Source organism: Ranitomeya imitator, chromosome 4 (assembly GCF_032444005.1).
Source record: "Ranitomeya imitator isolate aRanImi1 chromosome 4, aRanImi1.pri, whole genome shotgun sequence".
Lineage (NCBI taxonomy): Eukaryota > Metazoa > Chordata > Amphibia > Anura > Dendrobatidae > Ranitomeya > Ranitomeya imitator.
Genome location: NC_091285.1, coordinates 638171590 through 638198219, shown reverse-complemented (window position 1 = coordinate 638198219; position 26630 = coordinate 638171590). Strand labels below are relative to the sequence as shown.

The window sequence follows — 26630 nt, the reverse complement described above, 5'->3', positions numbered from 1 at the left end:
GAAGGCAGCCAACCTCGGACAAGTCCACATCATATGGAAAATATCTGCATCCGTAGACCTACACCTCGGACATTCAGAGTCATTACGCAATCCTGCCTTATATAGCACCATTGGAGACTTAAGCCCCCGTCTCACATAGCGAGATCGCTGCTGAGTCACAAGTTTTGTGACGCAACAGCGATCTCAGTAGCGATCTCGCTATGTGTGACACGTAGCAGCGATCAGGCCCCTGCTGTGAGATCGCTGGTCGTGTCGGAATGGCCTGGACCATTTTTTGATTGTTGAGGTCCCGCTGGGTAACACACATCGCTGTGTTTGACACCTTACCAACGACCTCGTTGACAGGACGTCCCATTGAATCATCATGAAATAGCATTGTTCTACAGGTCGCTACAGTTCGCCGCATCGCTGCTGCGTCGTTGGGGAGATCGCACTGTGTGACATCTCACCAGCGACCACATAGCGACGCAGCAACGATCCCTGACAGGTCGTATCGTTGTCGGGATCGCTTAAGCGTCGCTATGTGTGACGGGGCCTTAAGAAACTCTGTGTATCACATAAAGCTGCGACAGCCTATACGGTTCACTCAGCGACAGTCTTGGGATCCATTCCAACACCGACTCCCAAGTCTCATTATCCATTGGACCCAGATCCCTTTCCCATTTAGCTCTTGCCATTATTGGAAACCCCAATAGTAAAGTGTGCAACAGATCCCTATACAGCGTGGATATGACTCCTCCAGTCGTCCCATCATTACACACATACTCCAGTACTATATCCCTTTGAATCCTAATACCTCCATTCCTACTCGGAGCTCCAAAGGCATGCCTCATCTGCAAATACTGATACTCCCCTGCAGTCCCGATACCAAATTCCGCCTGCAATTGGGAAAGTGATTTCAGTTCACCTTGCTCAATTATTTGGTATGCATACTGAATCCCTTTGCCCAACCACTCTATTAGTACCCCCAATGCCTCAAATTCTTTCAGATTGTTATTATGCCATAGCGGCGAGTATCTAGTCAAGTCCGTGATCCCACGTATGTGCCTCAATCTACTCCAGAGCTTGCGTATCAACAGCACAGTCGGATGTAACTTCCCCAGACTCTCCAAGGATCCATCCTCCAAACATTGCACCACTGGCCTTCTTTTTGTCACCACCTCCATCAACCGCTGTACCACCCCAGATGACCCTTCATGCGCCCAGCCCCTTAGATGCTGACTCTGGGCTGCAAGAAAGTACAATTCCGGGTTAGGCAATGCCAGACCCCCATCATCCTTGGGTCACTGAAGTGTCTCCAGTTTGATACGCGGATGCTGCCTCCCCCATATCAAATTCCTAAACAGAGAGTTAATCTGTCTAAATTTCCCGCGTGGTATCCAAACCGGTGCATTGTGGAGAATATACAGTAATTTCGGCATCAGAATCATTTTGATAAGATTCACCCTACCTACCACAGATAAATGCAGCTTAAGCCAAGCATCCGCCTTTGCCTTGAGGGCACCCAAGATTGGAGTCAGATTCTCATGTATATACTCAGTGACCGGCATCGATACCCATATTCCAAGGTATTTAAATTTACTAGTCACCTCCAGTCGTCCATCCTCCAATGGTTCCCCACCCTCATCGTCCACCTTAAACAAGATAGACTTACTCCAATTTATCCTAAGCCCCGACACTGATCCGAATCGTTCAATAATCCCAATGGCTCCCTCCAAGGATGCAACTGGATCAGCCAGAAACAATAAAATGTCATCCGCATACAACGCCACCCTTTCTTCAATCACCCCATATTTAAACCCCGTCATCTCATCAGACCGAAGTGTAGCGGCCAGCGGTTCCACAGCCAGAGCAAACAAAAGGGGGGAGAGCGGACACCCCTGTCTCGTCCCTCTAGCCAATTGTATGGTCCGTGACAACTCCCCGTTTACCCTAACCCTGGCCATCGAATACATTAGTTGAATCCAGGATATGAACTGCGGCCCAAACCCCATTTTTCGCAACACCTGCCAGAGATACCCCCACTCCACACTATCGAACGCCTTGTGAGCATCTAAAGATGCAATAATTCTCTGGCCACAGTTATCGGCTCTGAGTTGCAAGTTCATATACAGCCTTCGTAAGTTGATCGCAGTTGACCTATCAGGCATAAAGCCAGACTGGTCTGAGTGTATCAGGCCAGAAATAACACTTGTCAACCTCATCGTCAACACCTTAGCCAGGAGTTTAATGTCGATAGTAAGTAAAGAAATTGGCCGATATGAGTTCGGCTGTGTCGGGTCTTTCCCCTCCTTTGGAATCACCACTATTGTGGCCTCCCGCATAGATACCGGTAGCCTTCCACCATTCCTAGCCTCCTCCAAGACCGCCTTCAATTTAGGGATCAACACTTCCCCCAAGCTTTTATAAATTTCGGCAGGAAATCCGTCTACGCCAGGCGCCTTCCCATTAGCCATCGACTGCAATGCCCGTCCCAATTCCTCCTCCGTAATGGGAGCCTCCAAATCCTCCCTAGCTGTGTCACTCAGCCTCGGGAGCTCCAACTCCTCAAGGAACGCCACCGTGTCCTCCATTGACCCATCTACCCGAGAGGAGTAGAAGTCTCAGAAACAGCAACACCACTCCCAGACACCAAAGAGTGAACAAAGGAAGTATTTCTCTGGGCAGATGCCACCAGCGATAGCAAATGACCCACTGATTCACCCTCCTGGTAGTAGGCCAGATTCATGAATTCCCTCTTCCTTTCAGCCTTACTCAGCAAGACCGCCTCCAACTGACTCTGAACTGCCTTTAACCTCCTCCCAGCCTCCAGAGTACCCGTTATTACCATCTCATCCTCAGCCACCCTCAGCCCATCAATCGCCAACCTCTCTGCCTCTCTCGATTTCCGCTTACACCTACTAATATCCCTGAACAACAGCCCTCTCAAGTACGCTTTCATGGCTTCCCACACAGTAAGCACGTCTACACTTCCCTCATTTATCTCAAAAAATTCCACCAACTCCTACATTCAATAGTTTTTAAACAAATGAAGCATATCATTCAAGCTCAGTGAAGATGGTACATTGCCTGGAGCAGAAGCAGCCTAACCCCACAGATATAGGGCAGAGGCAGTAACAATTTGGGGGGGGGCAGAGGTGCCCATGCAGAGAAGCCGCCATTCTTAAGATTGAGGACTAGTGATGAGCGCGTATACTCGTTCGGATTTTCCCGAGCACGCTCGGGTGGTCTCCAAGTATTTGTGACTGCTCGGAGATTTAGTTTTCCTTGCCGCAGCTGCATGATTGCGGCTATTAGACAGCTTGATTACATGTGGGGATTCCATAGCAACCAGGCAACCCCCATATGTACTCAGGCTGGCTAGCAGCCATAAATCATGCAGCTGAGTCAACAAAAACTAAATCTCCGAGCAGTCACAAATACTCGGAGATCACCCGAGCAACGAGTACACTCACTCTATCACTACTGAGGACTACTATGAGGTCCATCATCCAGTGCAGAGGGGAGTGGTGGGCTCATCATCCAGTGCAGAAGGGAGAGGTGGGCTCATCATACTGTATTATATTAATTGTATCCCTTAATATTGAGCAGAATTAAGTATGCCAACAACCACCTTACAGGTATGAGCCCACGCACAGCCTCCCTTATACAGTATGAGAACTCACATAGCCCCCCAGATACAGTATGAGGCCCTACATAGTGTTCTATATACGGTATGATGCCCTTCATAGCCCCTATATACAGTATGAGCCCTCATATACCTCCCTACACAATTCAATTTAAAAAAAAAAAAAAAAAAAAAACAACAACAACAAAAAAAACAACACCACACTCGCCTCACTTCAGTTCCCCCGGCACTCTGCTCCGGTCTCCAGTGCACGGACTCTCCGCACAGCAGACGTGATGTAGGGATGTCATAGAGTCTGCTGTTGGAAAGGAGTGGACGGCTCTATCCTCTTTCAATGTATGTATCGCTGTCTATATGCTAAGGATGCAGATGGTAGTAACATCTGGAAGCGAGCCAGGGAGGACACGGTGCAGTCTGTGGGCCACTGTTTTCAGCCCTTTAGCGGTCTCGATCCGTGGGCTGGACTGAAACAACCAGAGCGCCGGATGTGGCCCATGGACCGCACTTTGACCAGGTCTGCACTAAGTGGCTCTTCAGTAATGCCTCTAGAGTAAATTGCAGTATTAAACATACTGTCCACATTATTACCCGTGGCAGGATGAGCTACTTGTTAGGACATCAGACAAGGGTGTGTTCTTTCAATTGGGAAAGGGGAATGAACTGGAATCTGTTTCCAGCAATTTATATTACTTATATGAATCAGGCATGCCATCTGCATTTTTTTTCTGTATTATCTGCCATCAAGGGCAAAGTCAATTGACCCATATATACTTTTTGTTAGCCAAATCCAAATCAGGTTTGGCTGAAGTTTATCTAAAGTGTTTGGCCTGCTTTACACGTGGTTGTTAATGCTCCATGTTCTCAGCAGTATTATTTTACTATTGGGTTTTTATGAAATTGAGATCTTCTTCCAAGGCTCATCTGGGGATATGACATATTGTTAACAGAAGACTTATGGGATAAAGGGAAATAAGACGGGTTTCCCATTGCTCCTTCAACCAAAATCGGTCCATACAGAATTCCACCAACATGTTAAAGAATCTTCTTGCTTCCTCCACATTTTTTTTTTTACCAGATATGAATTAACAGCTTCAAGCCCGAGTTCTGTGCCCATTGCGGTCCCCTGCCCAAGGCATTGAAGACTTACCATCAACAAAACCAGCCTTTGGGCTCTGGTGCAGTCATTGCTAAGGCATTTTAGGATTCTGTTTCAGCCATCGTAGGCTTCTAGAACACCACTCTTAATCCCAGTGTTTATATTCCTGGCAAGATTTAACAAGCCCTTTGGTTATTACGATTAATTAAACACTCAACCCTCCGGCAATATTAATTAACAGCACACCCCACTCCTCGGCTGTCACCTGTGAGCGCTACACCCAATATGATATCACTGGTAACCAATCACACGTCCGTTTCATACAAAAGGGTGACGACTGACAATAAAACCCTCCCTGCCAGACCTGTTGGATATGGGACAATACAACTCCCCACCCTGAAGATCTGACAGTCTAATGGGCCGTAGCACAGACATGTCAACACGGAGATTAATTTATATAAATCAGTTTTAGTGTCTGTGCAGGTTGAGCCAAGGTAAACACTTTATACACTTGACAAAATGATAAAAATTACATACATAATAGGATAGAGAGGTTTAGGACTGGACCAGCGTTTATGAAAAAGGTTGAGTTAGGATTAGAAAACATGGCCATTTTCTTGCAAAAAAAAAAAAGCACCACAGGATGTGTGCAGTATGTATTTCAACTAATCCGCATTTACTCCAAGGTCAGGCGATGGAGAAAACTCTCAGACAGATTTCCAAACCCCTAACCACATGGGGCAAATCCAAGTCCTTCAGTCCCCTATCTTTTCAGTAATAATTGGCTTCGTTCTCTGCCCTCTGGCTTGGAGCACCTGTGGAGAGACTTCTTGATAGTTTCTCACCGACCATTAAAATAAATGATGCCACCAACCCGGTCTGTTTTTTGGCAAAAATTTAAAATTTTGACAATCAGTCCAGATTACCTTGAACTTGTAATTTCCTACGGAAGAATAGGAGCTACGAAGTCTTTTTTTTTGCTAGCTGGGAGCTCTGTTGTTGGCATTAGGGCTATCGCGGCTGGTGCCAGCCACTACATCTATTGTGTTATGGTACCCCAGATGGGGGACATGACAAATCTGATGAATCAAACTACACTGTCTTCATGAACCTCTTGGATCAGAGCTGCTCAAACTGTAGGGTATGTGCACAAGACGTCTTACTAGCAGGTGAACCCGCTGATTTTTCCAAGAGAGGATGCTTCAGGAAACTTTTGCTCATTTTTCAGCCTCCCAAGCATTTTTCGATCATTTATAGCAGTCGGCAGTTTTTTTTTTTTTATAGTCATTCCATTTCCTTATATTGTAATATATTCATTTTCAGATTTTCATTGCGGCTTTTACCCTATTTCATGCATACTATATGGGGTAGGGTGAAATCCTTAGCCAAATCTGTAAGTAAAGGTATTTGCATATGCTGGCGTTTGCTCTTTTGATTGTTGGCAGAAAAAGGAAAAAAAAAAAATCACGTGACGCTTTTCTGTGACTTTTTCATTTGATTTTACATGCTTTTTTTTACCCAATTCATTTTAGTATGTAAAAAAAACACTAAAAACACAGGATAAATTGAAATGCTGCAGATTTGAAAAAAAAAACAACAACAAAAAAAAACGCACCTATGGTTAAAATATGCAATGGGGAAAAAAGCAGCATAAAATTTCAGATAGCTCAGTATCCTGGTATTGTAAATCAGTTTTGGTTTTTTTTCATACAGGAAAAAAAACAACTCACTGACCAAACGTTGCAAATACTCGTGTGCACAAACCCTTTCCTTACATACACACGGTTCAGGTAAACAGTTGTGTGCGCTCACTGCTGGGAAAGAAGAAAAACGCTATCAGACACCTCTGGGGTTTACAGCTAGCGAAAAAAAATAAATAGATTGTCCGTCTGCCATCCCATCTTCGTCATCACCTGGCCGTTCCAGCCAATATCATCAGCTTCAGATGCCTTATTTGTATGTTTATGAGGCCTTTGGGCAATTTGGCTTCATGATTTTTTGCTAGCCGGGTAAAGGCCATTTAATGACATTTGATTGACCAATCTCCTCCAAGTGTGCCTTTACTCACAAGGTAAGAAGGGGCCTCTAATTGCAGAAAGAGTGAGATGATTAAAATATTAGAAACCATTTCTGCGCCAGACTTTTAAGTCTCATTTATTTTTTAATTATTATTATTTTTTATTTATTTATATTTTTTTTTTTAACATGACCTTGCAGTCCCCAGCCGCTAGCGCAATGTTTCTAGCGTTCGCGGGGCAAAAGTATCATATCCAGCTCACAGGAGCACAGTAGCTTGGGAGACCCATTGCCATCTTTAGATTAGCTCCTGATTGTTTTACATTGCATGTAAGCAAGTGAGCTCATTTCTAAAGGTACCGTCACATTAAGCGACGCTGCAGCGATATAGACAACAATGACGATCGCTGCAGCGTCGCTGTTTAGTCGTTGTGTGGTCGCTGGAGAGCTGTCACACAGACAGCTCTCCAGCGACCAACGATGCCAAAGTCCCTGGGTAACCAGGTTAAACATCGGGTTACTAAGCGCAGGGCCGCGCTTAGTAACCCGATGTTTACCCTGGTTACCATTGTAAATGTAAAAAAAAAAACAACAACAAAAAAAAACACTACATACTTACATTCCGGTGTCTGTCGCGTCCCCCGGCGTCAGCTTCCCTGCACTGTGTAAGCGCCTGCCGTAAAGCAGAGCGGTGACGTCACCGCTGTGCTCTGCTTTACGGCCAGCGGGCGCTGACACAGTGCAGGGAAGCTGACGCCGGGGGACGCGACAGACACCGGAATGTAAGTATGTAGTGGGTTTTTTTTTACATTTACAATGGTAAGCAGGGTAAATATCGGGTTACTAAGCGCGGCCCTGCGCTTAGTAACCCAATGTTTACCCTGGTTACAAGTGAACACATCGCTGGATCGGCGTCACACACGCCGATTCAGCAATGTCAGCGGGTGATCCAGCGACGAAATAAAGTTCTGGCCTTCTAGCTCCGACCAGCAATTTCACAGCAGGATCCTGATCGCTGCTGCGTGTCAAACACAACGATATCGCTATCCAGGACGCTGCAACGTCACGGATCGCTATCGTTATCGTTCTAAAGTTGCTCAGTGTGAAGGTACCTTAAGGGATCGTTAAAGATACATAGGGGGTCCTTGATAAGGTAATGGTGAGCATATGCTATTCATCAAAGGGGTCCATTGTTTCCAACTGTGCTACTCTCATAGGTCTGCACTCCATAATGTGATCAAGCTGAAAATATTCAAGATTACATCCCTTCTATAGTGGCATGTAAATGTTTGGGCACCCCATGTCAAAATAACTGTAAGGTACCTTCACACATAACGATATTGTTAACGATATCGTTGCATTTTGTGACGTAGCAACGATATTGTTAATGAAATCACTATGTGTGACAGCGACCAACGATCAGGCCCCTGCTGGGAGATCGTTGGTCGCTGAACAAAGTCCAGAACTTTATTTCGTCGCTGGATTTCCCGTGGACAACGCTGGATCGGCGTGTGTGACACCGATCCAGCGATGTCTTCACTGGTAACCAGGGTAAACATCGGGTAACTAAGCGCAGGGCCGCGCTTAGTAACCCGATGTTTACCCTGGTTACCATCCTAAAAGTAAAAAAAAACACTACATACTTACCTACCGCTGTCTGTCCTCCAGCGCTGTGCACTCCTCCTGTACTGGCTGTGAGCGTCGGTCAGCCGGAAAGCAGAGCGGTGACGTCACCGCTCTGCTTTCCGGCCGCTGTGCTCACACAGACAGTACAGGAGGAGTGCAGAGAAGCAGAGCGCCGGGGACAGACAGCGGTAGGTAAGTATGTACTGTTTGTTTTTTTTACTTTTAGGATGGTAACCAGGGTAAACATCGGGTTACTAAGCGCGGCCCTGCGCTTAGTTACCCGATGTTTACCCTGGTTACCGGCATCGTTGGTCGCTGGAGAGCGGTCTGTGTGACAGCTCTCCAGCGACCAAACAGCGACGCTGCAGCGATCCGGATCGTTGTCGGTATCGCTGCAGCGTCGCTTAATGTGAAGGGGCCTTTATTGTCAACAGTTAAGCAAATGATCTCTAAAAAGGCCTAAACTTAAAGATGACACATTTCCTTTGTAATTTAGACACACAAAAAACAATTATAATTATATATACCGTGTATTTATCACCATTAGGAAAGGCCAGGTGATGCAAATGTCCCAGCTTTATGAAACCCAGTCTCCTCTGATATTGTGTGAAAAACAGCAGCCATGGGTTCTCCTAAGCAGCTGCCTAGCACTCTGAAAATGAAAATGGTGGAGACCCACAAGGCAGGAGAAGACTATAAGAAGATAGCAAAGTGTTTCCAAGTTGCCCTTTCCTCAGTTTGAAATGTAATTAAGGAATGGCAGCTAACAGGAACAGTGGAGGTCAATATAAAGGTACCTTCACACATAACAATTTCGTTAACGATATCGTTGCAACGATCCCGCTAACTATCTCGTTATATGTGACAGCGACCAACGATCAGGCCCCTGCTGGGAGATCGTTGGTCGCTGGGAATGATCAGGACCTTTTTTTTGTCATCGCTGGATCGGCGTGTGTGACACCGATCCAGCGATGTGTTCACTGGTAACCAGAGTAAATATTGGGTTACTAAGCGCAGGGCCGCGCTTAGTAACCCGATATTTACCCTGGTTACCATTGTAAAAGTTAAAAAAAAAAACAGTACATACTCACATTCCGATGTCTGTCACGTCTCTCGGCGTCAGCTTCCCTGCACTGACTGTCAGCGCCGGGCGGCCGTAAAGCAGAGCACAGCGGTGACGTCACCGCTGTGCTCTGCTTTACGGCCGGCGCTGACACAGTCAGTGTGGGAAGCTGACGCCGGGGGACGCAACAGACATCGGAATGTGAGTATGTACTGTTTTTTTTTTTAACTTTTACAATGGTAACCAGGGTAAATATCAGGTTACTAAGCGCAGGGCCGCGCTTAGTGACCCGATATTTACCCTGGTTACCCGGGGACTTCGGCATCGTTGAAGACAGTTTCAACGATGCTGAAGTCTTTCCCCTGATCATTGGTCGCTGGGAGAGCTGTCTGTGTGACAGCTCCCCAGCGACCACACAACGACTTACCAACGATCACGGCCAGGTCGTATCGCTGGTCGTGATCGTTGGTAAGTCGTTTAGTGTAACGGTACCTTAAGAGTCATCAGAAGAAAACCTCTCCTGTGTCCTCACCATAATATTTAACATCAGAAGTATGCAAAAGAACATCCAAACAAGCCTGTTGCATTTTGGAAACCAGTCTTGGTTAAGATAGAACTCTTTAGCCACAATGATCAAATTTATGTATGAAGTAAAAAGGGCACAGAATTTCCGAAAAAGAACATCTCGCCAACCATTAAGTATGGGCGTAGATCATTAATGCACTGGGCTCGTGTTGCAGCCAATAGCACGGGAACATTTTATGAGTAGAGAGAAGAATGGATTCAATGAAATTTCAACAAATTCTTGATGCAAACAGAACACAAGCTATAAAAAAAGGCTTATTTAAACACACATTTAAATAAAAGGGTGGTGCATCTTATATTCCCTTTTAACAGTAGTTTACCTTGGGGACGGCTGCAGTGGAATGGGGTCACAGGAGGCAGGATGGCTGATTCAGGAGGCCAGAGATGCTGCGGTGCCTGGAATCTCAGACTGTGTGGGTGCTGGTGAGCATTGTCCATTATCCCTATGATATCCCTGTGGTGGGCATAGGGAAAAATTGCTGCCGGTGGTGGCGCATTTGCAAATTGAGATGTCAGGAGATGAGATTTTGCCTGCTGAGATCTCAATCTATGCATGTGCCGCCTCCGGTGACCATTTTCCAAAGCCCATAGCAGGGATGTAATAGGGAAAATGGACTCCATTCACCGGCACCAATACCTTGTGAGATCTCAGACACCGCAGCATCGCCCTGTTTCTGCCACTCCCTGGTAAACTCGCTTTGGATTATTCGGAGGGGAAAAAGTGTTTTATGATCCAAAAAAATACGGATAAAATTAGGCTGGGGAGACAACGCGCAAATAAGGTTTTATCTGGTGTAAAAGAGGGAAAACAGAAAACGGTTTATGTTCACCTTATGGTGTTGTGACGATAACTCCTGTTTTAGCACGTGAGAGCAGAAGGCTGCTGCGGATCCATCGAGGCAGATAAAATGTAGAAGAATGGAAAGATGGATGTAAAATCACGATGCCAAGCTCCCACCAGACGGTGAAGGAACAGTGAAGGGTATTTGGAAGAGATTTTTGTCAACACGTATCGATGCAATCTAAAATCGCGCTGCCAAACAATATAGTGGTTGTCCTGATGAAGGGTTGTATGCATCAAAACACGTTGACAAATGAAACCCGCTTCCAAATACCCTGCACTGTTCCTTCATCGTCTGGTGTGAGCTTGGCTGTGCAATTTTAGATCCATTTTTCCATTTGTCTACAATCCGGAATTATATAATTTTTTTTTTGTCTAAAATACAAACGAAACGTGTCATCTTTGAACTTTAGGCTCTTTTAGAGATCATTTCATCTTCAACTTGCTTAACTGTTCACAGTAACAGTAATTTTGACCAGGGGTGCTCAAACTTTTACATGTCATTGTATATCTAATACATATGGGTGATGACAAAAAGCACAATAATAAAAATGTAGACAATTTTATTTTTCAGAGTATCAGGGCCACCTTCATAGATATCCAAATAGTAAGCACAGACGTACTGTGAGAACAGCGCACATGTGTGAGAACAGGGACAGGGCTGGCTGAGCTTGGAAAAAGTTACTCACAAAACACCAGAAGCAAGATAAGTGCAGACATGTTTGTTATGAAGACAGAGGAAAAGGTGGAGAGAAAACCACAACCGTATAAGAAGGATGAAAATCACATTAATTTCCATCAATAGACAAAAGGACTTCAACAGATCTAGGATGTATGGGGGCTATAAGGCACCTTGATTAACTGCCATCATTTGGCAACACTACCCCCCTCGCCTAATTAGACCAACATTCCTAGAAACATTAAATCCAGGTCAATGATTTTACTAATTGTCCTGTCCTGAACCGAGCGTTGCACAACTCTAGGCTTGCAGAGAGTCTTGAAGGCTTGTTAATTTTTCATGGTCTTCATTGACAAGTCCCTATATGTATAGTTGGGTTGTCCACAAAGATGATATCCATCATGACCTCTTGAACATTGGTTGCCTCCATGGCATATTAGTTAGGAGTTTGACTTCCGGAGGTATTGAAGATCATTATGAAAACTCCAAATCTAACCATACATAAACATAAATCTTTTTACCTGCGTCCAAGGCAAAAAGTTGAAGGACAGTGTACTTTGGGTCAAATACAGGAACTAGAAGTCATCTCGATGATCAGCTGATCCCTACTAGTCATGAGTTAACACTTTTGGAGATCAGTTACTCACAACATTGTGCCCCGATTAATCCACTTCTCTCCTTCTCTCCACAGATTTCTTCATTGTCTTGCAATTCCCCAATGAAACCAGTTCAAACTACCAACATTGACCTACAAAGCAGTCCATAATCTGTCTGCTCCTTATATCTCCGAACTAATATCTCAACATCTTCTCACTTTCCGGTCCTACCCAAGACCTTCTCTCTCCTCCACACTCATACGTTCCTCAACCAATCGCCTCCAAGAATTCTCCCGAGCGTCCTCCATCCTCCGGAATTCCGTGTCCCAAAACATCAGATTGAATGTTCAAAATGTGAGAGAGATGGAACTAGAAAACATCTCTCTTCAAGAAAGCCTACAGCCTGAAATGAACCCCTACCACCTCAACACTACAAGAACGGTCGCATCTAACCGACCTGCTGTCTCATTCCCCATTACCCTGCAAGGGGCAAGGGGAGGACACTCTCCCGCCATGTACCAGTTTATCATTGTTAGACTCCATTTGTGAAACTTTTCTATGTTGATTGGAGTAGGGCAGTTGACATGTCCCATTCATTCAGATAATATAGGTCAACGGCTTTCTTACCCCACCCAATCCCTCTACCAAGGGCAGTATTAGAAGGGAATTTCAAAACCTTCAATGTCCTTATTTCAAGTTTTCAAGATGAAATTCTAGTACAAAGATTTTTAAGCACACATGCCATGACAGAATGGTACTGGTTGCCCATAGAACCGATGATGTATGAATAAGGTGGAGTGTGAAAAGGCAATGAAAGGTCGGCATTTGGTTAGCGCCCAATTTCCCGGGGATGTTGTAATCCTGTATTACAGTAACACTAGGCATATGTGAGCTAGCAGGTGACTTAATAATAGTGCAAGAACCAGTCGCTCAGCCAGAGCCGGTATAAACTATTTATAATATCTGCCTGGTGTTAGATTATCATGGTTAGTTATCAGTAAGTCGCTGTCTTCTATGTCTATGGATCACATCTGAGAAGCACGAGAATGCAGATACGTCCGCAAGGTTCCTGTAAACCTAACTTTGATCTGTTTCTGACCAGTCTTATTGATTGATTTGCCACAGTAATAAACTAAGTTATGTAGGACGCCCCACTCATTATTCCTATATAACCACAATGGCTGCCATGTTACAGTTCTGTCGACCCATAGGCTGGTACAAGTCATATAAAAAGGACCGGTCACTTGGCATAAATATGTAATTTTCTTACCTGATGTAAATGCCTCTGTTCTAATTACCGTATATACTCGAGTATAAGCCGACCCGAGTATAAGCCGACCCCCCTAATTTTGCCACAAAAAAACTGGGAAAACCTATTGACTCGAGTATAAGCCTAGGGTGGAAATGCAGCATTTACCGGTGAATTTCAAAAATAAAAATAGATCATTATTTCCCCATAGCTGTGCCATATAGTGCTCTGCACCGTTTATATTGCCCCATAGCTGTGCCCCATACAGTGCTCTGCACTGTTCATATCTTCCTCTTGGCTGTGCCCCATATAGTGCTCTGCAGCGTTCATATCTCCCCCTTGGCTGTGCCCCATATAGTGCTCTGCAGCGTTCATATCTCCCCCTTGGCTGTGCCCCATATAGTGCTCTGCAGCGTTCATATCTCCCCCTTGGCTGTGCCCCATATAGTGCTCTGCAGCGTTCATATCTCCCCTTGGCTGTGCCCCATATATGCTCTGCAGCGTTCACATATCCCCATAGATGCTCCACATAAATCTGTGCCATGGCCGCCGCTGCTGCAATAAAAAAAAAAAAAAGCCATACTCACCTCTCTTGATTGCAGCTCCCAGCGTCCGGTCCCGGCGCCTCCATCTTCCCGGCGTCTCCGCTCTGACTGATCAGGCAGAGGGCGCCACGCACACTATATGCGTCATCGCGCCCTCTGACCTGAACAGTCAGAGCAGAGACGCCGGGAAGATGGAGCGGCGCCCGGCGGCTGGAACGCGGACAGGTGAATATTACATACTTACCTGGTCCCAGCGATCCTCGCGCTGTCCCTGCCGTCCCACGGTCTTCGGTGCCACAGCTTTTTTCTCTATCAGCGGTCACCGTTACCGCTGATTAGAGAAATGAATAGGCGGCTCCACCCCTATGGGAGGTGGAGCCGCCTATTCATTTCTCTAATGAGCGGTCCCACGTGACCGCTGAAGAGGGGAAGAAGCTGCAGCACAGAAGCCCGTGGGACGGCAGGGACAGCGCAAGGATCGCTGGGACTAGGTGAGTATGCGTCAGCGCCCTCTCCCCCTCACCCGCCGACCCCACCGCTACCGTGACTCGAGTATAAGCCGAGAGGGGCACTTTCAGCCCCAAAATTTGGGCTGAAAATCTCGGCTTATACTCGAGTATATACGGTAATCTAGGGAGGTCTTTCTTTTGTTACTTCGCCTCTCCATTACGTAGATATGGCCCCCTCTTTCCTGTATATAAACGTACTCATTTTATACAAGTGGGTGTGGTCTTCAAGAAGACAACCCCAGAAAAGAATTGATTACCACACCCACTTGGCTAAACAAACTACACAAAAGGAAGAGGTGGCCATGGCTCAGAAACAGAAAGGAGAAGGAACAAAAGAAAAACAGTGCCAGATTCAGGAGAACAGTGGCATTTACAACAGGTACAAAAATACATATTCATGGATTCATGGCAAAACGTTCTGGGATGTATTAAGAGAAGCATAGAGTCTAGATCACATGAAGTAATTATTCCCCTCTACTCCTCCTTGGTCAGGCCTCATCTTGAATACTGTGTCTAGTTTTGGGCACCATATTTTAAAAAGGCATCGAAAAACTGGAGCAAGTTCAGAGAAGAGCTACCAGGATGGTAAGCGGACTGCAAAGTATGTCCTACGAGGAACACTTGAAGGATCAGAGAAGGCATGTTATGTGTCCACATGGGTCTCAAGTGTGTGTGTGTGTGTGTGTGTGTGTGTGTGTGTGTGTGTGTGTGTGTGTGTGTGTGTGTGTGTGTGTACACATGTGAGGAGGAAGACCGGACCGCGGGTACCTGTACCGAGCCAGGTCTGAAACTGTTGAGGCTGCCTCCCTTCTTGCCTATGGGAAGGAATGAGGAGCGGGACCGACCTCATGAACCGGGTAGGAGGGGCAGATTGAAAAGCATAGAGCGCAAAGTTTGGCGGGAACCAGCAGCCGCGCGCAGCAGGGTGAGCAGCGTGCCCTGTCCTCTGAGCACCGGCGCCACGATGGGCTGCGTTGTTTGGTACCCGCCGCCTCCAGCGGGACCGCTGCAGAGAGAAGTGCTGTGCGCTCAGTAGCTGCAGAGACAGAAGCGCCATATGCTCAGTAGCTGCCAGAAACAGAAGTGCCGTGCGTTCTGTGACCGAGTACCGCACACGTGCACAGGGGAGAAGGCCGAGTACCCTACAGACTTTTGTGGCCAAAGTTGCCACTTGCTTCCCCCCGTTTACATTTGAGTCGGAGAGTGCCGCGGCCTTGTTTGTTTTGGCCGCACGTGATTATGGACTAGGGGCTCAGGACAAGGTACCGGAGACGGACCACTGCTGCCAGAAGACAGACCAATCGCTTAAAAGGACCCCATCTGAAGACATCGCCAGGCCGCTGCCGGCACTACAACATTCCCTCCTGTGGGATCATCTGCTGCAGAGGACCACAGGACACCATAAGTTATTTCATTGGACTGCTATTGTTTTACAGTTGTTACCCCTATTGTCCCTCTTTTAACCATTAACCTACCTGTGAGGAGTGAATTCCCCGTTTATCGTTATATCTTGTTAACCCTTGCTCTGCCTCGTCTGTCACTGCATCCTGCTTACACTTACACTCGCTTGGTCACGCTGATCACGTGGATGTATACACATTACACACACACTAGAAATACATGCATACACCCACATACCCAATAACCAAGTGATCACATGTATCTCTAGTATATACCCATGTATACAAACGCCCGCGTGCCCAGTCGCCCTGCGATCACATGTACTGTACATGGCGCATATCTTTCTGCACACATTACACATGCACATTCAGCCGCCATGCTCAGTATCCTTGTATGTGTCCATATGTATCTCTTGCAGAACTCAGTAAACACTTTGCTCTGTATTCAAAGTCCATGCAAATTCCTGGATGTTGTTTGTTCTTCTTCCGTATACCCAGGGAGGCAACGCAGGCGACAGTACTGGCTACAATAGGAAGATGTCCTGGAGCGCTGGCCTCCTCTGCACATTTATTGCAAGAAAATGCAGAACCCTCCATAGCTTTATAGGTCACATATCAGGCCTTGACACTGGATAGTTTGTATCTTCCCGGACAATGTCCCGTTTATCAGCAGAATGCGGAGAATTCACTTACATTGCTCCATTAACCTTCTAGATTACTTCTAGTTCTCGGGGTCGGAGCGTTCAGCATCTCCTAATATACAGGTAACAGATATAAAGATCTTCTACATACAGAGCGCGCCCCTTTCATATTCTCCGAAGAATCCGCTCCTCTATGTTATTACATAGTCACATCCCTTCTCACATCAGCGCTACTCCCCATACACAGCCCTGTATCCAGCATTTTTCCATCTCAAGAACTCTAAGGGTATATTCAGTTTCTGTATATAATACTTGTGAATTTTTTGCAGCATTTTTTCTTGCGTCTTCACCCATTCATTAAAAGGAGAAAACACGGGAAAATATGTGCAGAAAATTCGCCACGTGTGGACACACCGTTTTTCAATTCCCAACTCTTTCACCTTGATGCACGGATCCCCAAACTTCTGGTCCATCTCACAGAATAGATCCACAACTCTCTAGTCAACGTTATTGAACAAATTCCTCAATATTCAGTTCCAACCAATAGGATGGATTCTCAATTTTCAGTTCCACCTTAATTAAAGTAGTCTCAACTCTCACTCTTGCCATATTAAGTAGATTCCCCAATTTCATACCAAGGGTATAAGCCCCTGCCGTCTACCTGGAACCCAACTGAAAAAAATAAAAATAAAAAACATAAAATCACTGGAGTGTCAAAATGACTTGGCATGTATATGTTCGAAGTGGTAAAAGAAGAGACTGGTCCATTTTTCTGGCATCTTGTAAGAACCCACTTTCTTACATATGAAATAGAGAAAAAAAAAATATAAGAAATGAAGTAGAAGACCGTAAACTTTAGGTTCAGCTATTACCGGCCATAAATCTATACTATTTGTTATGTTTTTCTAAAAGAGTGCCGCTTATTGCACGGAGGACCAAGTGAACATTTGCAAAGCTGCTGGGTTCAGGTTGGAGATCTTCAGGGGGTCCGGACGTCACGGTACATACTGTCGGGCATGTGAAACCGGTCCTTCTATGTACTCATTCGAAATATCAGATTGTGGCCCATAATTATCCTTCAGAGCGATCAGTCGATAAATCATCCTTCAGATTCATATGACGGATCCCACCAGTAACATGGCAGATTAAACTGTCAAATTAAACATAATGGGGTAATTTACTACAGACTCCTCGACAAAAAAAAAAAAATGGAGGGGACGTAAAGCAGACAGAAAAAAGAAAAAGGGGTATAAAGCAGACAGAAAAGGAAGGGGTGTAAAGCAGACAGAAAAAGAAGAAGGGGCGTAAAGCAGACAAAAAAAAGGAAGGGGCGTAAAGCAGACAGAAAAGGAAGGGGCGTAAAGCAGACAGAAAAGGAAGGGGCATAAAGCAGACGGAAAATGAAGGGGCGTAAAGCAGACAGAAAAGGAAGGGGTGTAAAGCAGACAAAAAAAAGAAGGAGGGCGTTAAGCAGACAGAAAAAAGGAGAGGCGTAAAGCAGACAGAAAAAAGAAGGAGGGGCGTAAAGCAGACAGAAAAAAGGAGGGGTATAAAGCAGACAGAAAAAAGGAGGGGTATAAAGCAGACAGAAAAAAAGGGGGGGGAATAAAGCAGACAGGAAAAAAAAGGACCCATTAGTCTGCCAAGATGGTAAAAAAATGGGCCATACAATTTTAATCCAGACGTATATTGGCTGTTGTCAGAGTCTTGGTAATAGAAAGAGGAGAGGAAAAAAAATAATTGTCTGATCAAAGCATAAACTTCAGGTTATGACTGATCACCAGCCAGAAAATCTGCCATTACTTGTTACCTTTTTTTCAGCAGATTGCCATTTACTACACGAGGGATCTAACCAATTAATGGTGGAAACTCATCTCGGTTTCAGCTGACGTTTAGGCATGGAACATAGGGGTGCATTACACCTGCCTATGTATCAGTGGTGACAGGCAAGCAGAAATCCTATAGCCATGCTGGAAGATAAATGGTGGGGTGGCAGAGCTCGGCCTGCGGAGGGTTCAGCTTGCACAGCAGCCACAATCCGCAATGTTTAATTCATGGACACAGAACAAAGGGGAAGACAAGGAGGAAGGCAAAGTATCACTGAGCACATGCAGGGCATCATAGGAAGAGCGTATACAGCACGACACACCGTACATAGCCGGTATACGTCACCATATGCATAGCTACGCAGGTTCTGCCCACACAATACAAGGGGGTGTACCGCAGTGTGGAGAGACGACAGCCTCCATACAATACATACCACAGCCAAAAATCCATCTCCCCCCCATCAGCTGCACATGTAGATAACACGTATCCATCACTTGAGCTTGCAATCTAATTTCTCTACCCTAGACATTAATGCAGCTCAATTAATCCATGAAGACTTCATTAACTGGGCTACCAGGATGAAAAGAGACAGCATGCAGACAGCGTCCTGGACAGATCTGCACTAAGTGCTGAGGGATGCCATGCTTACTGTATGAATGCCACCATAGAGAAGAAAGGGGGCACATAAGCGTGCCCCGCAGATCCGTGCTAAAATACCTCGTTTTGGGTCAGGACTCGGGGAATAGAAGACCAGAGACAATTATTGGCCACGTCCCAATCTTACTGGGAGAACTCTACAAGAAATCCATTAGGAGCATCTGAGGATAAGCAGGCCCCCTTACACATCCCAATCGATTACCGCCCTATAAGGGGCTGAAATTTTACATATGTACATACATACACACTATAAAATGTATTGGTAGTGGTCATTCTTTCCACAGCAAAGGTGGAGAACAGACCCAATGGCTGCTAAAGGATGGTCAGAAATGGAACCCGATCCTAAGGGTTTTGTCCAGCATTAGACAAACATATCCGCATTCTTCTAAGAAAGGAGCTGAATTGTAAAACCAGGCTAACTGGGGGCAGGTTCGGTGCCATTTTATTTATTTATTTTTTTTGGGGGGTGAAGCCACCATGTTTATCTAATTCTATAAAAATTCATTTAGGAATTCTAATGCTCTAGGCGAGAGTCAGACGACTATTTTACTCGGACAAGGATTGGAACGCAATGCTCTGACTGGCTGGCGGCTCTCTTGACCCATAGAAATACTCTTGGGTTCGGAGAGCCACCAGCCAGTCCAAGCATTGTGTTGTGATCCTCATCCAAGTTATATGGCTGTGTGACTCTTCCCTTGTGGTCAGAAATTAAAAAATAGAGAGTCAGGGCCTCTATAGAGTATGTATAGGTTTACACAATGTAATATGATCTCCACAATCCTTAAGATTAATTGTTTAGGACACGGATAAAGGTTCAAGACATGAGAGATCCACCAATGTTACCTGTTAATCAAGGATAGACGAGAGTGGTTGTCGTAGCTGTTTTCGTTCTGACCCAATGTCAGACATGACAGATCACCAGTGAGGCCAAATCAGGAGGTTACGGCCGTCAACCACTACCATCTTATATAGTGATGGCTGACCTTTGGCACCCCCACTGACTCGGAGAATGATGGGGTCGGCGCACTGGTTTACCACGGTGTCCTCTTCCATAGGCTCACGTGTTTGCAAAGAATGTTTCGCCGAGCATTTATGTATATGGGGAAGTAAGGAGAGACAGCTGACGCACCAGTGAGTGCTGGGCCATCAGATATCACGTGTATGGCCGCCACAGCGGGTTACCTAGATGTGCTGTAGTCACCTATATAACGAGTGCCAGGGAAATGGAAGAAAAAAAAAAAAAAGGTGCAAATAATTCAGTACTACACCGGCTATGCATGCCCTTCATTGTCAGGGTGGGTAGGAGTGCCACAGGTCAGACCACTACAGATCATAGAGTGAGGACATAGCTCAGCAAATTATCACTTACAACATGGAAATACCCTTTACGTCCCAAGGGGGTCATTTTTATAGACGTGAAAGAGCAATGTATTAGACGACACCCGAACCTCACCAACTTCACAAAACGTCAACAGTATCACTGAGGGTTGAAGAAGGAAATCCAAATCTGCAGTAGTGTTTGATTCCCCGGTAGGCATGTCCCATAATTTAACAAAAACCCATTCTAATAAAAAACACAAAATAGTATATGGTATTTTGGAGCACACATGGACCAATGATATAATAGGGTGTGATAATGGTCAATTATGGCCCATTTAGAAAAGCCAACAATTGGGTGACGAGCAATTCTAGGAACGCTTGCTCCGGACTATCGGTGCCCCTAACTGGCAATCACCCGACACACTCGCTCACAAGAGGCGATCATCTTTAAGCTTGATTATCAATTATCGTCATTGTCAGTCCTGAGAACCCGATATTCTATGTGCACAGAACTAACGAAAGTTCCGCGAGTATAAACGTTCCTTGGCCCGTCTAACCAGGACAATAAAGGACCACCGATTGGATTGCATTTAGCCCACAGGCCAATAAATGACAGTCTGGAACGGACAGGATCCAAGGGGCATATTTTGGACTATGTGGAAGACAACAATGGGAACTTCACTGCAGCCTACAGGGAATTTGTCAATAGGTTTTTACTATGTAATCTGAAAGCAGCATTATGTAGGGGTTGAGATCCCGATTGTAGCGATGTATTACTTGCTGGACTGCATGCTGTCATTTTGATACAAACCAGTTTTCTCTGTTGAAGGTCTAGCAGTGCTCTTACTGCTGAGCCCTGTATAATCCCACCCACATCACTGATTAACAGAAAGCTGGGGGGGCTGGTTGGACCAGGGGGCACAAGACACCTAGTCCTGTAGTGATAATCAAAGCTTATTTTAATGAAACGGCAACATGTCCCAGTAAGCAACACATTGCTGGAACCAAGGTCTCTGCCCCTACATCGTAGTGTTCTCAGATTACATAGCAAAAACCTGCTGACATATTCCCATTAAGAACATTAATCGACATTGAGACATGATTTTCCCATAGGAAAGGCTCCTTCGGTGTTGCCCAAGATCTAGTGATCTCAGTGGTACACAGGTTAATGCTTTCTAAGCACCAGGTGAAGGAAAACTAAATTGAGATAGTCAGTGTCATGACTGTCAGATTTCCCGAGACCAGGGGCTCCTTCCCCATCCCCAACGCTAGGGGCACCCTAGCTCACTTTGTTCCCAGGATTGCTTCTGATGGTGAAGACGCCAGGGCCACGTACCTCGCCTTAGCTCCTGAAATCGCCCTCAGTCTGTACCCTTCCCCCACGCAGGGAAGAGGGGAGTAGTAGTGTACAACAATACACCAACTAGAGTCTAACAATGTAATACCAACAGGGATAACAGAAAATACGAAACATACAAATCTACTCACCCAGACAACAAAGGAATGCACCGGAAAGTGGAGGATGGGGTAAAACCAAAGTAGGAGGAGAAAGGGAATTATCACACACTCAAAACCTAGCAACAGTTACAGATATACCCACCATAGGCCTTCTCCAATAATAATCAACAACTTCCAGCCATGCAGCATAAGCTGACTCTGACAATGAGTGCTAGCCAGGGCCCAGATTATATAGGAGATGGGAGTGACTAAGTGCACAGCTAAGAATCTTAGCTCCAGGAGCTGATTAACCCCTGCACTGCCAAATGAAATGTATACCGTTTAATAAGAAGGTGAAGTACTTCTAATCAGTGCAGGAGTAAGAAAAAAAAAAAATCAAAGGCTGCAGTCTTCTGGCTCTTCTCTGTCGCGGTAAACCCATGACAGCCAGTTTAGACATTCTGAAGTCAACGGCGTTCAAGAAAGCCCAACGTTATGCATAACACGTGGACTTAAAGGACGGCCAAGTCTATCTCACTACATACTTAACGTACTGCTCCATATCTGTCTGAGCAGAGGGATTAGGCTGGTTCCACACGGCCAATGTTCATGGTTGGAGTACAGATCACGATGCTCGGGTCTCCTGACTTGTACTCAACAGCCTCAAAGGCATATGACATGTGAAACTGGCCTTAGTGAAATGTTCTTCAAGGAGCTTACCGAGAGGATGTCTGCCGCCACGATCACTACATGTCCTACACGTGAAGTTCTGAGAAGGTCCAGAATTATAAAGATGTAGTAAGAATTTATACAACTGCAACGAGACTACCTCTGGTCTAAGCCACCTTCACAGGCCTGCATTAGGCTAGGCTCTCTCTTGGCTTTGGACATGTGTCCCATGGTTCAAACTGGCCACATTTTACCAGTTTTACGGCAATTTCCAGTGAATCATTTATAAATCCTGTCCTTTCCCGGGACCTTCCACGAATACCCATATACAGAAGAATTTTTCTGGAACTTGCTGTGAAAACAGGGGAGTTGGATCCATGCAAAAATCCAGCTTAAGGGAAATGTGCACACAGTTATTTTTCCTGACTTCTTGGAGGAGAAACTCCTAGTATTTCAGGAGCCATTGGAGAGTTTCTGATCCAAAAACTCAACACAAACTCCTCCTCAAAATGCCCAGAAAACTAATCTTATTCTATTTACCTCCTTAAAACCCTTCTGATTTTTTTTTAATTTTTTTTTTTAAACAGATTTTTACAAGAAATCCACTTTGATAAATGGCTGATGGGGAGAAAAAAAAATGCATTTTTTGAGGATGTGTCTCCTGATGGAGCCAACTCCAAACTCGATAGTAAATCAACAAAAAGCTGCAAAAAAAAAAAAAAAATCCAGGAAAAAGGAGCATTTATGAAGAGGTTTCAGCTTGAAAAAAAATCACCATTTTTTGAAATGTCTCCAAGGCTCAGTGTGAACATAGCCTTATGGTATTAGTTCGATACAGAGGCCAGTGAGTACATTTTTTAAAGGTGCAGTGGCTCCTTTAAGAATATATATTTTCTTCATAGCTGACATTTTACACTATTACGGTCATGGCCAAACTTGTATGATACAGTGTGAAACAGATGTGAAATATGTGTCCAGGTAAGAGCTTTCCTAGTCACATACAAGCACATATGTCGTCAGTACGTGGCACCGAGTCATTTGGGTAAGGCGTCAGCGGGAACGTTCCTGGAATGACCGAGTCATCTGTGACAGGTGACATCACACCTGCTGCGGCCCTCGGGCCGGGCTCCGCATGAGTCAGTGCCGGCTGTCACCGGGAGGGACCATACTGACATATATACATATGTATATCATAGATAGAGAGAGATAGATAGATCACACACAATATACACATACACAATAGATACACACATATGCGTGCGCACACACACAAATTAAACATATTATATATACATACATACACATAATATATATACATACACACTATTATATATACATGCACACACACAATATTATATACACACACACACATATATACATACATATACACACACACACACACAAACACCCCGTTTCCGGCTATAAAGAACACACATGGTTGTCAAAATTAACCCATTCATCTCTGACAGATTAAAAAAAAAAAATAAAACGAAACCAGGACCCCATGACTATATGACACACCCTGAGCCACAAACAATAGGAGGACTCCATTATAAAACCATCTTTCAAAAGACAGAGGTGTAAAAAGAAAAAAAAAAAAAAAAGCGGTGGGAGGATTTGAAAAAAAATAAAATAAAAATTATTATTTTAACTACGGCTTCAGCAAACAACCCTGAAGGCGTTTTTGTATGAAAGGAGAGGCCCTTGTAAACCGCTCCCACCCACCCCCTTGTAAAGAGATGCAGCCCTGTACAGGGTGAGGGTGTGAGGGGCAGGTAGATTTATTTGTCAATGTCCATCAGCCATTAACATAAGAAAAAGTCCTGGAAAACAAAAGGGCTTTTTATATAGGACCCATCTACATAAAGAGAATACAGTGACCTCACTGCAGCAGGGGATATATATTTTATTTTTTTTTAGTTTCTCAAATATTTGTATATACACATGTCTTGTATTCATATTAATGTTACATTTTTACATCTTTATATTGCATTATATTGTATTCAGGAATTATATATTATATACTGTACTATATTATGTAGTCTTGCATGAATGTTTATTATTTTACAGATAGATTATATAAATATACTCTGTAAAAAATATATTTTTTTTATTACACAATTTATAGTACGTAGGATCTATTTGCAAATATTTTTAAGATCCTATGTTTAAATTAAAATAAATAATTGTATTAGAAAAAATGCCTTAGAAATAAAAAAATATACGAAAATAGGAAAGCGTCACCCAGGCCAATGTCATTTCCTATTACAGAGCCCCTGTAGGAAGTGCAGACAGCAGGGCACAGAGGGTTAACCAGATACTCCCCTCATTATTAATGAAGCAGCCATAACCAAGTCATCCCTGATGTATCTGAATGTAAACACGGGGTGGGTCTCCAGACCGGAACTTTCTCCCCCATTTTATAGGGTTAGATACCTATGGGGGGGGGTCATCCTATATTATTTAGGAATATAGAATGTGAATGATGCCGGAATCTCCAGGCCAGGACGTATGGACTGGTGAGATCTAATGATGACTGGTAGATATATATACCGCATGTATATATAGTGTGTGTGTTAGTGTGTTAGTGTGTTAGTGTGTGTGTGTGTGTGTGTGTGTGTGTGTGTGTGTGTGTGTGTGTAAGTGTTATTGAAAAAAATATGATTATATATATTGAAAAAAAATAAAATTATACATATACACAAATTAAAAAAAAATAAAAAAATTGTACACAAAATTATATATATATATATATATATATATATATATATATATATATATATATATATATATATATATATATATATATATATATACACACCATAGCCTTGCTATATTACTAAATTACATATGGATATGGCATTGCCCCTTTATGGTGCATAGTCATGTATAATTGCATTATTACATATCATATGTTGTTGGGGGGCCATTGCGCCCAGGTGGGCATCCTTTTCCGCTCCTTTAGCATATAATTGTACATTTGACGCCCATGATCGCCCCACTTAATGATGTCATATAATGGGATAGTGATAGGGTTCGGATATACAATGCCTATTTCCCACCCATGCAGACCCCCAGGATGCCCCCTTACCTTGGCCATAGCATTTGTAGATGAGCCAGCTGACAGAGGCAGAGATCCTGGCCTGCTGTACATCATATATATCCAAGGGTTTAATCTCTGGCACCAGAAAGCTCTTTTTCATCCTTGTCCTCCTGTGTGGGTGGCAGGGCTAGTGCAGAAGACCCATCAGGGGAGGGTGGGCATAGGAATGGGGAAGGGGGCACCCAGGCAGTCCTGCAGGCAGTGCACACAGCACAATGAGGCAGCCTGGCTGCTCCCCCCTCTCTGTGCTCCCACCCTTCTGTCTGGAGGCAGTGGGGTCCTGCAGCAGAGCTGTCCTTCAGCACCACATGGAGGGGCTGAGGGTGGCTGTGGGGGGCACCGGGCAGCGCTGGAGGTCTCTGCTGGCAGCTGTCTCAGGTGCACTGGCTGCTGTCTCTCTCCTCCCTTCCCCCTCTCTCCGGCTATGTGACCTCACTGCAGGGAGGAGTCTCTGAGCTTCGCTAACAGGTAATTCAGAATGGACAATGGAGGAAGTCACAGGCTGCTAATAACCCAGTGATTCATCATGGCTGCCTGAGGAGAGGAGCCCAGTGCTGGAGAGGGTCTGATGGAGGAGCTGGGGCTGTGTGTTCTGTACCACTGTGATACCAGGTGCAGACCATTGTCACTGCTTCTCCTTGGGATAAATGCACACAGCGCCGAAACGGTGCGGAAATGGAACCTAACCTCACACATGTGATCGACGTTTTCCAGACATTGTTCTCCACCGTTATTGGGACCTGCTGTGCTGATTTTTTAATATTGCGCGCTGTCCCTTATTTTCTGTAAAATTCTCTGCAGTTTTAGGTTTAGGCTGTGATCACACGTTGCATTCGGTTACGGCTTGTTCACACACTGTTTTGTTTTGTTTTTTTCAGCAAAAATAAAAATAAAAATGCAGCGTTACCCATTACCAACAGAGTGGATGAGATTTCTGAAATCCCGTGCACACGCTGATTATTTTTTCTTATTATTGAATTATTTATTTAATTTATTATTATTATTATTATTCTTTGCGTACTTTAAAGCTTTTTTTTTTTATTTAAATCATCAGTATTATCAATTCATTCAGCGTTTTTGCAGCCTTTTTCATCCATTCTAATGAATGGGGGGGGGGGGAAAGCAAGTAAAAACATGAAAAAC

At 44.6% G+C, this 26630-nt stretch overlaps 1 protein-coding gene across 2 annotated transcripts in view; it reads right to left on the bottom strand.

Moving 5' to 3' along the window:
* Nucleotides 1-25907, bottom strand: part of CAMSAP3 (calmodulin regulated spectrin associated protein family member 3) — a 100952-nt gene extending 75045 nt beyond the window's left edge. For both annotated transcript variants that reach the window (XM_069766841.1, XM_069766842.1), the window contains exon 1: nt 25476-25907. In XM_069766841.1, coding sequence (XP_069622942.1) covers nt 25476-25587 — 112 coding nt within the window. In that variant the 5' untranslated portion in view covers nt 25588-25907. The remainder of the gene's footprint in view (nt 1-25475) is intronic.
* Nucleotides 25908-26630: the final 723 nt, after the last annotated feature.